At 39.7% G+C, this 15,456-nt stretch overlaps 1 protein-coding gene across 4 annotated transcripts in view; it reads right to left on the reverse strand.

Moving 5' to 3' along the window:
* Positions 1–14,413, reverse strand: part of EPRS1 (glutamyl-prolyl-tRNA synthetase 1) — a 36,387-nt gene extending 21,974 nt beyond the window's left edge. For 2 of the 4 annotated variants that reach the window (XM_072331428.1, XM_072331431.1), the window contains exons 1-13: positions 14,267–14,413; positions 12,398–12,482; positions 9,793–9,892; positions 8,393–8,549; positions 7,237–7,376; positions 6,556–6,650; positions 5,418–5,544; positions 4,711–4,903; positions 3,794–3,965; positions 2,836–3,069; positions 1,389–1,473; positions 1,031–1,090; positions 718–738 (exon numbers count right to left, since the gene is read on the reverse strand). In XM_072331428.1, the coding sequence (XP_072187529.1) occupies positions 718–738; positions 1,031–1,090; positions 1,389–1,473; positions 2,836–3,069; positions 3,794–3,965; positions 4,711–4,903; positions 5,418–5,544; positions 6,556–6,650; positions 7,237–7,376; positions 8,393–8,549; positions 9,793–9,892; positions 12,398–12,482; positions 14,267–14,312 (1,515 nt within the window). In that variant the 5' untranslated portion in view covers positions 14,313–14,413. The remainder of the gene's footprint in view (positions 1–717; positions 739–1,030; positions 1,091–1,388; positions 1,474–2,835; positions 3,070–3,793; positions 3,966–4,710; positions 4,904–5,417; positions 5,545–6,555; positions 6,651–7,236; positions 7,377–8,392; positions 8,550–9,792; positions 9,893–12,397; positions 12,483–14,266) is intronic. The other 2 variants (XM_072331430.1, XM_072331432.1) reach the window with 1 other exon arrangement.
* Positions 14,414–15,456: the final 1,043 nt, after the last annotated feature.

Here is a 15,456-nt window from a genome sequence, read left to right on the forward strand (position 1 = left end):
GGTGCTGTCCAGGGAGTCAGATATGTAAGAAATTCAGTCCAAAAGCCAATTAAAAAAAACGAGCCCTGACAGTCCTTTGTGGGTTTCTTCCCCACATCCAACCCTTAATTATATCTATGCAGCAACAGAAAGAACCAATTCATAAACCTTTGTGTACGTAGCAAACCAAACACAAAATACGTGAACGAATACAAGACACATGCCAGACAAGCAAAAGCTACTTAAATGAACAGATCTGGGTACTCTCTAAGCAAAATCAAGCAGGAATCCCAATGCAAAATAACAGGTGTTTCCACAATCACACAAAATATGCAGTCAGCATTCTAATAATTCGCCTTATTATAGTGTCCAAGCATCCGCTGCCAAAAAGCAACTAACCATGTCAAGATGCAGTATTCCTTATCTGACATTCAGTTAGAAACATCAGCAGTGCTGGCTTTATCTACACAGGCAGTATACCCAGCATCTTAAGACTTTTGCCACCAAAAGGAAAAGCTGCCAACAATTTGAGTAAGATTTATGTTTTCATTAACAAAAGCCAAACCAGAAATGGGCAGCATTTAAAAGCCAGGAATAATGCATTTTCAGTGGGTTTGTAGAGCTCCTGTTATATAAGCAAATATGACTGTGCTATGAAGCTGCAAAAATGATAGCTTGTACTATGCACGCTTACAGCACTGTAAGCTATGTGCTAAGGTAAAAAGCTTTAAGTAATACCTTCTTACAGATAGCTCGCAGCTTGAAAGCAGAAAAATGAAATGCAGTTTTCATATCAGATTTACATATATCAGTATCTTTTTCACACACTACTAAGTAAGGCAAGTAAGTATTGGTATAGGACAATCAATAGGATTAGCAGTAACTCAGGTGAGAAACAGCAAGGGTCATTCCATTTTCCTGAAAGTGTGCCAAAATGATGCAACATATTGCAACTGCTACTTGTTGTAATAAGCACTCCAATGAACACTGGATTCTCTACATATTCCAGACAGGATATCAGGAGCAGCATCAGATTCAAGTAAAAGCATACCTTTTTGTTGAAGGACCAAATTTTATCCCACTCCATATTCACGACAGATCGAGAGGAGCCCTGGAAGATTTAAAGAAGAAAAATACAACAAAAAACACAAGTGCGTATAAACCAGCTACCACACTCATGTAAAATAAAGCCCTTTAATGGCTACTAACCCTCTATTTGCATCTATCAAAACAACTCAGAAAAGCACTTTTGAGCTTGCAAAGCAAGAAGAAACCTGCTACTGCATACAAAAGAAAGCAGTAAATCTTCAAAAGAAACCTCACAATCACAAGTAATTTAAATGAGACTTTATGAAAACTCGTCCTTACTATATAAGACTCAAAGAATCCGAAAAGAAGGAAATACCCACCTGAGCAGCAATGAATTGTTTTAGCCCTTCAACTGTCATGCCTCTTCTCAGGACACCACGCACAGTGGGAAATCTTGGGTCATCCCTAGTAGAAAAAGAAGTTTTATCAGTATCACATGCTAAGTTCTACCTATTAGATTGCTCAGAGAGTTTAATACTGTCACGTGTGAAAGGCACAGCTTCAGTGTATTTTATTTCTGTGAATGAAGAGCTAGATGAGAAGATCTAACTAAAAAGGCTGAGGGAGATGAGCTGTATCCTGGAGAAGTGGCCCTTTTCCTATGTCTATTCTACCTTCAGTCTCTCAAAAACTGATATGGTATAAATTCAGATTCCTTTTTAATACTTTTTACAGAATACTTTTTAATAGTGCCTGAAACAGAGTATGATTCCCACTTGCTCAAGTGAATCAAGAAAGAGATGAGCAACAATGGCAATGTTATCTCTCAGAGATGTAAGTGACAGAACTGTATGATTTTCCTGCTATTCGTGCAATGAAAAAAACCAAATGCTTATCGACAGGAATACGTATCAAATCTTGCTGAGTTCCTAACAGAGAAAAGTCATCATAAGACAGCTACATAAATACAGGGCCAAAAAAAAAAAAAAAAAAAAAAGGAAAAGAAGTGGATTTTTGGCACTAACAAAGTGATTGTAAACATAAGCTGGGAATTTAGGCTTCCAATGATGAGAAAAGGAAGACAACAAAAAAGCCTTATTTGACAACTTCAGGTAAAACACTCATTATAGAGACAACCAAGGTATTTGTATAGAATGATGCTCCTGTATGCTGAGCAGAGAACCACCTAAGATCAGTCCATGAGAGATACTACTGTCAGTTGCTTTACATGGAATTATCCACAAATTTCTTCAGAACCCTTTACCACGAGGAGAGGACTTCAGGTGGTGGGATCCCACAACAAGGTCACTGGGGGAAAAGCCAAGAAGAAACCTCTCTAGACTCTGAATTAATTGCAGAGGTATAGAACCACTGCTCATTCTTTGTAGAAAAACACTTAAATTACCAGGCCACCAAGAATCCTTCATCTCCTGCTTATCCACTTAATAAGAAAAAATAACATAAGCACGTAAAGAAGTGAGGAAAAGGGACAAGAGGAAGTATGTTTTCTGGCACTGCTCAGAAATGTATCTGATAACTTGAAGGGGAAAACGCATAAGGAGCACCTGAAGCAAGAGCCAAAGCCCAAAAATAAGATCCTACTTATAGTAAACACAAAATATATGAACATGTATGTGTATGGCTACCATAGCACAGTAAGCACACACTGTGCATTCAGAAGTCACCCTAATTAATCTGTGTTCTCAAATTCCATTTAAGCATTCATTCATGCTGCTTTGATGCTTAAGCACACTGACCAAAACAGAAAGAGGTGCATCATTGCAAATATCTACACTAACAATGCTGAGCTACAAATGAGTAACGTACCATCCATCCACAAGCCCTTCATTGACAAACCATGTAAGCTTTCTTTTGGACAGCACAGTGTTGTTGAGGTTTAGCCTGCTGTATTCCCATATGTATGGCTTCCTTATGCCCAGTGCCTCAATGATCCAGTAGAACTGTTCATCCCTGTCATGGTATTCCGTTGTTCTAAGTGCATGTGTGACACCTTCAATACTGTCAACGATGGGGCAGGCAAAGTCATATGTGGGATAAACCCTTGAAAATAAGGAACCTCGGTTAGCAAGGCAGAAGAGCAAAACGATTTCCTCACATTTAAACCTCTAAATAAAGCACTGTTAATATTTAGACACTATAAACTTATATTCAGATCAAGCCTTATTCAAAAAAGCATACAGACAATACAGAAAGCGTGAAGTTATCATATTTAAAACAAAATCCCTACACAAAGGAATTGCTTTAGTATTATACACACATTAAAATTGGTATTTCCAAAACAAGGGTTGTATGGCTGGTAACAGAGGCCTCAACTAAGCAGCAAACCACAGCCCCCAGCAACTGGGTAGGCTGATTTCAAGACACAATGTAGTAATTCTTCATTCTGTACAAAGATAAAGGCTGTTATGAAAACTGTAGTGATGTAGAATTGTCATGATACTGTTTAACTTCCATGAGCTAAAGGAAGCAACTTCGTTGTCCATAATAAAGCTGTTAAGTCTTAATTCGCTTTTTGATTCAAAGCTCTTCACTGACAGATGGTGTATTTATGCACCAAAACTGAAATATTCACTGCTGGCTAAGACAACTAACAAACAGGTTTAAAAAGCAGCTGTAAAGCTCCTAAAACAGTAAAGACACTCATTACATTTTCTGACTGAAAAATGCAAACAGATCCCAGGCATTAAAATAAGTTTACCAGGGAATGGTAAATGCCCTGAAAAAAGCAAAGAAATCACAGGCCACACAAAGAAATTGAACATACTTGTAGGTCGTTCCTGTACGTGGGTGAGGCTGGTTTTTACAACGATAAAGAGTTGGATCCCTCATACATCCATTGTTACTATTCATATCTATTTTTGCTCGTAGACAACAAGTTTGTCCGTACTCCGTTCCCTTTTTCATTTCTTCCCACATTTGCAGATTCTTGTTAACACCTAAAAATAATAAAACCAATTTTCTAAGGTATTTTGAATTTGATACAGAACCACACTCTACCACTGCAGCAACAAAAAGCAACGTCACCCCCTCTTCAGATACATTTTGTTTTGCATTTTTTTATAAATTGGTGATGAATTTATAAATACACAAGTTTCCTGCACCTGTCTAAACATACAGTTATTCCAGCCATGCAGAATAAAGGACTAAACATTTGTGAGTAATAGCGGATGAAAAGCCTGGGAAAGAAAAGGCTCTGGGGTGACCTTGTAGACTTATAGTCTACCAGTACCTAAAGGGGGCTTATAGAAAAGATGGAGAGGGACTCTTTAATGTGCAGTCTTAGGTTAGAACAAGGGCTAATGATTAAAAAAAAAAAAAAAGCATAGATTTTAATTAGATACAAGGAAGAAATTCTTTATTCACAGTGTAGGGAGATGCTAGAACAGGCTGACCAGAGAAGCTGTGGATGCCCTATTGCTGAAGGCATTTGAGGCTAGGCAGGATGGGGCCATGGGCAGCCTGATCTAGTGGGAGGTGTCGCCGCCTATAGCAGGAGGACTGGAATGGGTGATCTTTAAGGTCCCTTTCAAACCAAACTACTTTATGTTCTGTGACTTCCTAGTTCCTATAGGGACCTTAGAGTGATGCAGTCAGTTACCTCATTCACCTTTCAATAAAAACAAAGCTGTGATGCCAAATTAAAACAACACAAAACTAAACAGGAAGCTTGAAATATCTTACAGTTATTTCTGTGTTTAGATTCCGTTCTTTGCTCGCGCTCTGCTTTCATTTGTTCTGCAGGAGTATCATCCACATATGCCTTCCCTTCTTGAATAAGCTGCTCAGCGTATTTCATTATTGTTTCAAAGTGATCTGAGGTATATGTAAATTGATCTGGTTTGATGTGCAGCATTGCGACATCTTCAAGAATAACCTGCAAAGTGTGGAATTGTCTACTGTAATATTCTAGAAAGTTAGTTTTCTTCAACCTCTATCCTCACCATGCCAGATTAGGTGCTCTAGCACTCCACAGTTCAGGAAGGATCATCAGTAAAAATAATATGACAAGCATGAAAAAGGAGGTAAGCACTTACTGATTCAAAGCCTATGATTATATGAGATCAAGTTTAGACACCATCAAGAAAGGGGGAGAACAAGAAAAGGAGATGAAAATTGAAACAAACTACTTCTTACAGACAAATAGTACTTATAAAATGAAAACAAGTATTACGGGAGTTGCATATCTACAGACATGATGGGGAAAGGAAAGAAGCAACCAATAGAAGGATTTTATTAAAGATGATGGAAATTTCTTCCAAGCGTAAAATATACGTGTAATACTGATGCCTTAAATATCAAGTACAAAAAAAGCGTACTACAGATCTCTATGTAATTTACCTTTAAATTAGTTTAATACAGTGAATGACCTGTCTGTTCCCTCATCATACCTTTTCAAAGTCTTCTTTCTCTTTTTCAGGATTTGTGTCATCAAACCTCATGATAAGTTTTCCTTTGAAGTTAACTTGGTAGTGCTGATTTAGCAGAGCAGCTTTGGCGTGACCGATATGCAGATATCTAAAAAGAAAGAAAATAAATAAATACATCAGCACCGCTCTAGTTAGACTTCTGTATTTGTGAAAGAAAAAGAAGAAACAAAAAGCAATAGCTACGTCAAACAAATGAAAACACGTCAGGATTTGGTACATTTATATAAGTAGGTTATGCTTTTTCTACCATAAAACTACCAAATAATTGTTAAAATGTGGCTTATTAACTGTCGTTATGCATATAAAAATAGGACTTGAATTATTTCCAGTTTTACAGACTAACTTCAACTGATTGAGTTGATAACATGAAGTAGTTTCTACCAGATAATCTGTACTTATCACATTCAGAAGACTGGAATGTACTAAAACAGTAGATGCTTTTCATTTTAATGTGAACTAAAAAGTTATTGCTGATTTAAACCTAAATTAACAAATGACTATTAATTCCAGAAGTCTAAAAATATACAGGCTTCTAAAGAAATTATCTATGCTACATACACAATACTTAATTCCTAGTATTTTAAATGATGATTTATATGGGATTTATAGAGTAAGAAACATAAGCACAGAAATAACATGATGCTGAACAGTTTACTGAAGAAAGGCAGTAATGGAAATTTTAAAGCTTATCGAGCATTTCTAAAAGAAATAGGAAAAAAAAAAGCTGAAGCTTCCCAAATTTAAGCTTCCTGATGAAGCACTGAGCATCCTGCACCCAACTCATGAAGACTGTATTCACTCATCACAGCTTCTGTTAGCACACGTCTCCATTATCCATGCAAATCCCTTCCGCTTCTCCTCCTCCCACAGCTGAGCACATTAAAAAACCACCTCTGTATTTCAAGTCTAGCTAATAACACAATGAGTCACAGAGAAGTAAACATACAACTCTAATGCAGTCACAGGCAAAGCTTTAAATACTCTCTTGACACCAAAGAGTTGTCTGATAAACTGATGCACATCCTCACCAAAGCACACTTTCTGTTTCCCTGAAAATAAAAATGAAAAATACAAACTTCAAAGCATTTATGCTTCTTACCCACTTGCTTCAGGAGGAAACCGTACAATGACCTTTCCCATCTCTGCACCAGGAAGTTCAACAAACTTCCCAACATCTGCTTTCTTTTCAGTTGCCTTGAAAATTAATGGAGATTATAATTACAGATCACGTTAGCTGAATGCCTGTGCTCCAATATCTCCTTCCAAACCAGCAAGAACCCATCATATTGGACTCCATATTCATCTCTTCTTAACTTCCACATTACTCTTAGTACATCAAAACTAGATTCATTTTGCAGCTCCAAGTTAATCTGTATTTGGTTTTGGACTAGGACTGAGAACTCCAAGCAAGTCATTTAATTTGCCAGACAGAAGAAAACCAAGTTTATCTCTGTATTTTTAACCTCACTGTGATTAACTACTTCAAGCAACTGCAATCTCTGCAGGTCTGTTGGGATCTTGAAATCCCTGTTAGAAAAACAACATGATCTAGCTAAAGAGCAGTGCCATTTTTACATGCTTCCAGCTAAGCACTGAACTACACTACTCACCTTTTTGAATATGACATTGGTAGCTGTTCTGTTCCTTCTTTTTTAAGAGAAGCTTACAAAAAAATAACTATTTGCAATTGATTCCTTTCAATTTTCTAACTTTAAGACATTTCTTATAGTGCATTCATAAACTAAAGCCACGCTCCCCAGACAATGTGAGTAAAGCTTACCATTTTGACCTTTGGAGTGCCAGAAGCCCACTTGGCTCCTACAGACTGAAAAGCTTGTTGTACATCAAGGAAGCCATACCATCGTTTTGCATGGATAGGAGCTTTATTTTGCTGTAATTGCTCTTGCCAGACGTTATTATCTGTTAGGAAACAAAATTTTCAAGCTATTGAATTATAGAAAGACTACCAACTGCAATCTTTAAGATCAGTACTAGATTATGGTTTTTAATAACCTACTTATTCTCTGTTCTGAAAGGATGTTTACTCACAAGGATACAAGTAATCACAAAGCAAATTAAACAAACTCCCTCCAAACTTAGAACATAATGCATTCTTCTCCAATTCAAGAAACAGAAGTAGTGGGGGACTGGGCAACATTAAGTTTTCTTTTTATCACCTAACTCAAAATTAGTAAAAATGTGGGGTTTTTCTTCCAAAAATATAAATATCCTTCTAATAGGTCTACCCCTGATGCTTTTCAAGCTTTCTCCAAAGAGAAGCATATACCAGTACTAGCACTTATTTCTGAGGGCTCGCTTCCCAAAATCTAATGTTGAAGGAGTAACTTCACTAAAAGAATTCCAGTGGGAAAAGGTGGAAAACTGACATAAACGGACTAATTTCAGATTTCTCCTAAGAGATGCAACTTTGAAAAATTACTGAAAGATGTCAGCCTTTAACTTTGAACATGTACCTTACTTTCAAGAGGCACTCAGTCACACTGAATGATGATCACCTATTAATTTTAGGCATAAGATTGTTCAGCAAAGCTTGTTTTAACTTCTGAAGACTATTCCTTACAGCAACGCTTTTCAGTAACTCAAGCTAAATGCCAGTCTATTAAGGTACCATAACGGAAAGTTCTGTCTGTGTACACAGTTTCATTCTGTAGCACAAAATTCAAATACTCAGGTCAAAATTTTGGGCCACAAATAATGACATTCCTACAGTTAACACAATATATGCTAGAAATATGACCATCTGTAAACACATCATGTAAGCTTTCACATAGAACAATTCTAAGCCATACTAATCCCATCAGTGATGCCTGGCAGAGTCTGGCATACAGCTATGAACTGCTACTAGCAATGACAGGAAGAAAAATTTGAGCATGCTATGATAACAAACCAATGAAAAGAAGAATATATACCAATACCTCTTAGGACAGCCCAGACACACACATCTGCAAGACTTAGAGAGTTTCCAACCAAGTAGGTTCTCAGTGATAGGCAGTGGTTGAGCTCTTGGACTGCTGAAAGAAACTGGCTGGCAGTAGATAACTTCGTAGCACTAAACTCTAGCCAGTGGTCGATCTAGTTTTAAGGAACATGAGATATTCAAAGTTAGTAAAGCAATGAGAAATTAATCAAAAATCTGAATCTACATTTAACTGCTATGGAATGCAGGACTTTATACAACAGAACACCTCATCACTGTGGCAAGGTACTCAACCCAGAAGGCATTCACCTTGGATCTCAAGAACTGAATGAAATCAGGTTGAGAGTTTTGTCCATCACATAAAGCAAAAAATCATAAGCTCTGTGCACAGTGGCATATTTTGCCATTAGCTTCAACATTATTTTCTGTCAGTTGCTGAAGGTTATTGTAATACAGTGTTCCTTCATATTATAATGAAGAATTACATTATAAGTGATGGCAACAGAGCAGCAGAGAGTGAAGAGAGAAACCCACCCCTGGAGGCATTCAAGGCAAGGCTGGATGTGGCACTGGGCAGCCTGGTATAGTGGCTGGTGACCCTGCCCATGGCAGTGTGATTGAAACTAGATGATCTTGGAGCATCTCTCCTATGAAGAAAGGTTAAGGGAACTGGGCTTGTTAAGCTTGAAGGAGAGAAGGCACCAGGGAAATTTCACTGTGACCTACCAATACTTGAAGGGAGCATATAAACAGGAGGGGGGTACATCTTTTTACAAGGGTGAATAATAATAGGACAAGGGGGAATGGTTTTAAACTAAGACAGGGGAGGTTTAGGTTAGATTTTAGGAGGACGTTTTTTGCTCAGTGTGTGGTGACACACTGGAACAGGTTGCCCAGGGAGGCTGTGGATTCTCCATCCCTTGAGGCATTCAAGGCCAGGCTGAATGTAGCTCTGGCTAGCCTGGTCTGGTGGTTGGTGACCCTGAGCATAGCAGGGGGGTTGAAACTGGATGATCATTGTGGTCCTTTTCAACCCAGGCCACACTGTGATTCTATGAACCACAGTCATGATCTTCTAACCTGAACTATTCTGGGTTAGTGAACAGTCAATTTAGGAGTAGTTGCTGTGGGGGGAAGGAAATGGCAACACTTTCCAAAATCAGATTTGACTCTTCTTTACAAGAAGCTGCAAACTTAACAAAAACAAACGAACAAAAAACCCAAACAACTCAGCATCCCATATAACTGGAACCTCAGACTAATAATAGAATGCACATCAATGCACAATAAAATGCAGAAATATAAAAAGGTCCTTAGAAAGGAATAAGTAAAACACTTTGGTAACAGGCAAAAGAGAGAAGGAAATAGAAATAAAAGAAAGGTGCAGTTCTTTCTTACCTCAGTGTGTTCCAGAAGATTCGAACCATACAACCCAGAAGAAGTAGCAACTCTAGCCAGGTAACGAACTATTGAATTCACACTGGTAAATGAAACGTGCCTGAAAAAATATACAAAATAAAGGTATATTAAATTACCACATCCAGTTCAATTTCACCTGTACATGCAGTTAAAAATGTCTCTACAGTCTCACACAGGTGTAGTTCACAAAATAATAGCTCCAAATGCTTCTAAACAAGCATTGGCAACAAAAAGGAGTTCCTGTAAGTGTTCTGTTCTTCTCATTTTAATTGTCTGAATGCTACACTTCAATTTGTCTGAACAAGGTTTGTTTCTGTCTGCTACTATTTTCCTCACAAACAAGTTATCTACCTCCTACTGCACGTATTTTTAAACTTAAGGGGAATTTTTTTATAGCACAGAGAAAGTCTTGCAAAGATCAGTTGAAACCCTGAACAAGAAATAAAAGGCTCCGTGGTGCAGTACTAATTATAATGAGTCCCATTTCCAATACAAATGGATCAGACAGTCACACCAGGTCAACTGCACTAAAAATCTAAGAAACACAGCTTATTTGTGAGGTTTTCCTTGCTTCTAGCTTTTCAAACTCCCAGCATCCACTATTAAGATCCTTAAATTGTTATTGAAAACAAGAACACTGGGGGAAGGGAGTTACTATATGCAAAATATGTCCTGTTGTCATTGCATCGTGCTGCCAGACTTGAAAGAAACTTTTGCAGAGAAACAAGACATCTCTAATATATTCACATCTACAGAAAGTTTGTGAAATAGGTTTTTGTTTTCACTAGTTCATACTAAAACAAATGCCCCCGATTACTGAAGCAAACCATTACAACTATTGGTTTCATTCCCGCCAATATAAAAATAATAATAATAAAATGTAAAAAAAACAAGGTCTGGAATATCCAAAGTGGATTTCAAGTCATGCCAGAATCAGATGGCTTCAGCAGAACTGATGCCATGAAATCCATTTACCAGAAGCATTACTTGAGATCTGAGTTCAGCTGATGCTTCTCAAGTTACAGACATAGTTTTAACAGACTTTAAAATAGAGAATCAATTTTATTTAGTTTTTTTTTTTTTTTTTTTTTTAATGATTGTACAACTAAGCAAGAGAAAATTAATGCAATATTGAGGTTTGGAATAACTTCTTAAACATAATCCAATACCAGAAAAAGAGATGCAAAATGCACCAAAAAAATGCCACCTGATGGAACTGTGAATCTAGATCTTATTCACCTGGGACCAAGGAGCAGAAGAGCTTTAGCTTGCCATTTCTGACCTTCACTTAACAGCTAAAATGAGCGTTTTTGCAATGCAGCTTGACAAAAACATGGTAATATAAAACTATTTAATAAATTGAATGAAATTCAGAAAACAATGTTATTTCATAGCTGCATATACAAATCTATAGTATCCCAACATCAGCTTGAAATGACAGCTTCTGTGCACAAGTACATCTCTTGATACACCATAGGGCAAAAGGCAACACGTAAGAATAGAAATTATAGAGAGGAAAGAACTCTTATTTGAGTTGAAGCCTAACATTTTAGAGAAAATAGAAACAGAAACCAATACCACAATCGTGATGATTGAAGACTGTCAATCATCCTGTGCTTTGATTTTTTGTCATAACGTGCACACAGTGACAAGCTCACTCTCTAGGGTTAGAAGAGAGCAGAAAAGCTCAGTTGCTGTTAACTTAGAAGGATCTCTGCAACACAACATGAAAATGTTTTGACAGTCACTCTAAAGCCATGCAGAAATACTGGCTTATGCTGCACTGCTGACTTCAAGAGCACCTGCCATGGGAATAACTCAAAATATAAGCATGATCTTCCAAAAGCATCTGTGGTTCCCAATCAAGTTTTTCAGTAGCTACTCAAAACTGCAGTTAAATGATTCTGAATTCTAATTGGTATTATCATGCTTTAAGATAAAAATTCAATGCTCATGGGCCAAAACGTGTCCCTTATTGCTGATTCTACACATCAGAGACACCACTGCTATGTCAGTGGTATTTAAATATTGGGACAACTTCTCATATTATAACCAGACATCTTACATGATATGGAATCTGAGATTACAATGCAGTTTTCCCAAACCAAAAGAAATAGTCCTGCATTTCTGATTCATACGTGATCCCACAAAACAGCTTTAGTTTTAGAAGGTCATACATTAGCTTTCTACAGAAATTTCTAAGAGCATTTCCACACGAGGCAGTTGGATACACTGGGTAGTGTGATACACTTATTTAGCACTTTTCTGAGATAACACCATTCATTTATATGCACGAGTGAGCAGATAACAATACCACACAAGCCTTAAAATTAATTCCATCACGTATGTATGAGTGCAAGGAATCACGTATACCACTCTTACATAGTATAAAATAGTCTTACTTTTGATAACTCGTGGTACATCAAAAAAGGCAAATACCTAAGCAATAGAATGAGTCAACAGTAATGCAGTCATTAATAAAAGTATTCTTCTCCTACCAGAAAAGGTGACTGTCCATATTACAACCATGTGATTTTTAAAACTGCTGACCCAAAGCAAGAAGAAGAGATGCAAAGTCACTTACTCAGATACACGAAGGATGGTTTCCTTGCCTTCTTCCACTGAAATTTTGACATCATTCTTCACAAGCTCCACTGTCAGCAGAGCTCCTTTAAAAAACAAGAGACAAACATATTCATCTCTCTTCCAGTAAAAGTACCTTTCACAGCAGCAACAGAACAGCTACACTTCTCATCTAATTTGACAAAGCAATTGAAGTGCTCCTTCAAGTAAGATTGCTCAGGAAAGAAATCGATGCTCAATCTCATATGCAGGAGAATTATTCTTGGCAACCTTCTTGATTTCAAATTGATAATGCCCAGCATACAGTAATCTGCAGTGAGCTCAGCAACTACCAGCAGCAATTCACTGTGCTTCCTAAGGCTACTGTAGAAATTAGTTCTGTCCCTGAGCACATGAAGAGATCATAATCAATCTGTTTCACCTGAATGGTATCAAAGCGTACACCACCACAGCCCTAACAGTAGTTTTAACACAATTTAATGTTTATGAAAAGATTTACCAAGAAATTCTATTCAATACAAACACAAGAAACTTAGGCTCCTCAGAGTAGTTCACCGGTGACAGTGCAGAAATAAGAGATCTTCTAAGGCTATTCACCAACCAGAGGTCAGCTATGTCCACATCCAAAGTAGCTCAACGCAACCTGCTCAGATCTCGATGCTCCATAGCACAGTGGAACAGCTTGAACAAAGCACTAAGCTAACGTGGCTGCATTATTTCTGGGCTGGCTCTGCTCCAGACACAGCCTGCTGAGCTGGAGGAGAGGAGCTTGCATTCCTGTGCTCTGCTCACAAGCACACACTAAGACGGTAAGCTTTGTACAGGCATTACTTCACCAAACGTAGACAGAGGGCTAAGCTGTAGGTCTGGAAGTGCATCTAACCAACCTGTTACTCTCTTAGAATCACAACATCATTATAGTTGGAAAACACCACTAAGACCATTACACCCAACCCACCTTGCTTGCTAACCCACATCCCTCAGAGCCACATCCACATTTCTTGAACCCTTCCATGGACAGTAACTCCACCACCTCCCAGGGCAGCCCGTGCCAGTGCCTCACTGCTCTTCTGGAGAAGAAACTTCTCCTAATACACAACCTGAAACCTCGCTGCATGTTTCACCTTCCCTGAGAACAACACAGAGACTGCCCAAGGCCAATGGTGCATAAGCTACTAATACGCTGCCCTAAATACAAGTCACAGGAGCTCGAAGCTCCCAGCTCTCACCTCAGTGCAAACACCTTCTGTGGCATTAAGCTTGTGCCAACAGTAAGCTAACGTTCTTCTACCCTTGTTATCCACATGTGAAAGTCAGGGTGACATCGCTCACGCAACACATTTTAAAGGCCTGTAAGTATTCTAGTAGCACAGAAACGCCTTGGAAATGACAAGGATTAGACTCGGCAAGCTGTGTAATTAATACTAGGGACATGAATAGCTACCACACGCCTCCCAGCGCAGCCATGATGAGTAGCAAGGAGTAGGCAGGAGTGGGATGTGCGCTCAGCCGCCTCGTACAAACGCTGCCAATGTGCTTCGCTCGTAAGATGTAATATTTCTGACATCATTACATAATCCCCTCAACTAAACCTCTAGTGCCACTTACCACTACAAAAACAAACGCTCCAGAGCCCCTACGCTCGCAGCTCAGACCGTACCGCTGCTTAGGGAGCAAGTGAGGGGAAGCGAGCAGCCCGATGGTAGGCCGGGCAGCGGCTGCCCCTCATCGCCCGCCGGGGAGCGGCCGCTCAGCGTGCGGAGCCCGCAACTGCCCCGCATGATGCAACGCGGAGGCACCTTGCGCGACCCCAGGCACCCCGAGGGAAGGAGGAGGACGCAGGGAAAGGGAGGGCCCTGCCAGCGCTTACCGAGCGGGGGGCTGTCCGCCTGCACCGTGAGGCTCAGCGCCGCCATCCCCGCCGCCACGCCGGAACCAGAGGAGAGAGCAGAGAGAGGCGGGGCGGGGCGGGCGCCAGCGCGGCGGCAGCACCACCTCCGGAGGGCCCGGCGTGGCGGGGAGGAGCCGGCGCGTCACTTCCCGCAGCGGGACGCGCCTTGGTCTCCGTTCTACATCGTGGTTGGACCTTTCTCGGAAGCTTTGTTCGAGTTATCCGCCAGCATACCTAGGGCTGGGCTCCGACCGGAGCAGCGGGGGGGATTGGAGTGTCCAGTCATCAAGCATCCCCACTGTGCCCTCACTGCCACATCTCCACAGTTCTTAAGACGTCCAGGGATGGTGGCTCCACCAGGTCCAGGCAGCCTGTGCCTCACTGCTCTTTCAGAGAAGAATCATATACAGCTCACCCTGTTCTCTTACAGCGTTACATTTCTCACATAGAAGCCTAGCAGTGGATCAATCTGGTCTCCAAAGTAATTACAAAACTACTGCGCAAGCAGTTCCCTGCAGGAGGAAGGCTCTGGCTCACCCTGTTGCAAGGACATTGCAGTGTCCCTGTGCTTTTTTTGTTACCACTGTTTTACAGCACCGATTTGCTGGCAGAAGAGCTCTCAGATGCATGATTGGTGGAGCATGGCAGTGGGACAGCCAGACTAGATGATTTACAGAAGTCTCTTCCAACCTCTCCAGTTCTCTAATTCCATGTGAACCTGCCCTGCCAGCCCGTGTCCTTCACTCCCATAGAGTTTTGCTGCACATTTTCCATGTATCTTCCTGTATCAGGAGGTATTCCAGTTTCCATGAGCATGGGAAATAGTTCCATGCATTAGTCCGTTTAAACACTGGATGGTGTCTGCCCTACACCCAGTGAGGCAACCATAAATGAGCACAGAGATCAGTGCATACATCAGATGTTAGATAAATTAAGGATACGAGCACACAGGTGAGCGTTACTAGCAGTAGGTTCCAGACTTGGCTTTACATTTAAATGACTATTACAAGGAAAGACTCATTAACGCAGGGTTTGTCTTGTCTTTAAATCATTCTACATCTCATTTTAAATTGTTTCACAAACTCACCAATTTCAAAGTGAATACTAAAGTAGCCAAGAATCCTGAAGGGATGAGAATTACAGGATCATAGAAATCATTAAGGCTGGAA

This window comes from Excalfactoria chinensis, chromosome 3, assembly GCF_039878825.1.
Source record: "Excalfactoria chinensis isolate bCotChi1 chromosome 3, bCotChi1.hap2, whole genome shotgun sequence".
Classification (NCBI taxonomy): Eukaryota; Metazoa; Chordata; class Aves; order Galliformes; family Phasianidae; genus Excalfactoria; species Excalfactoria chinensis.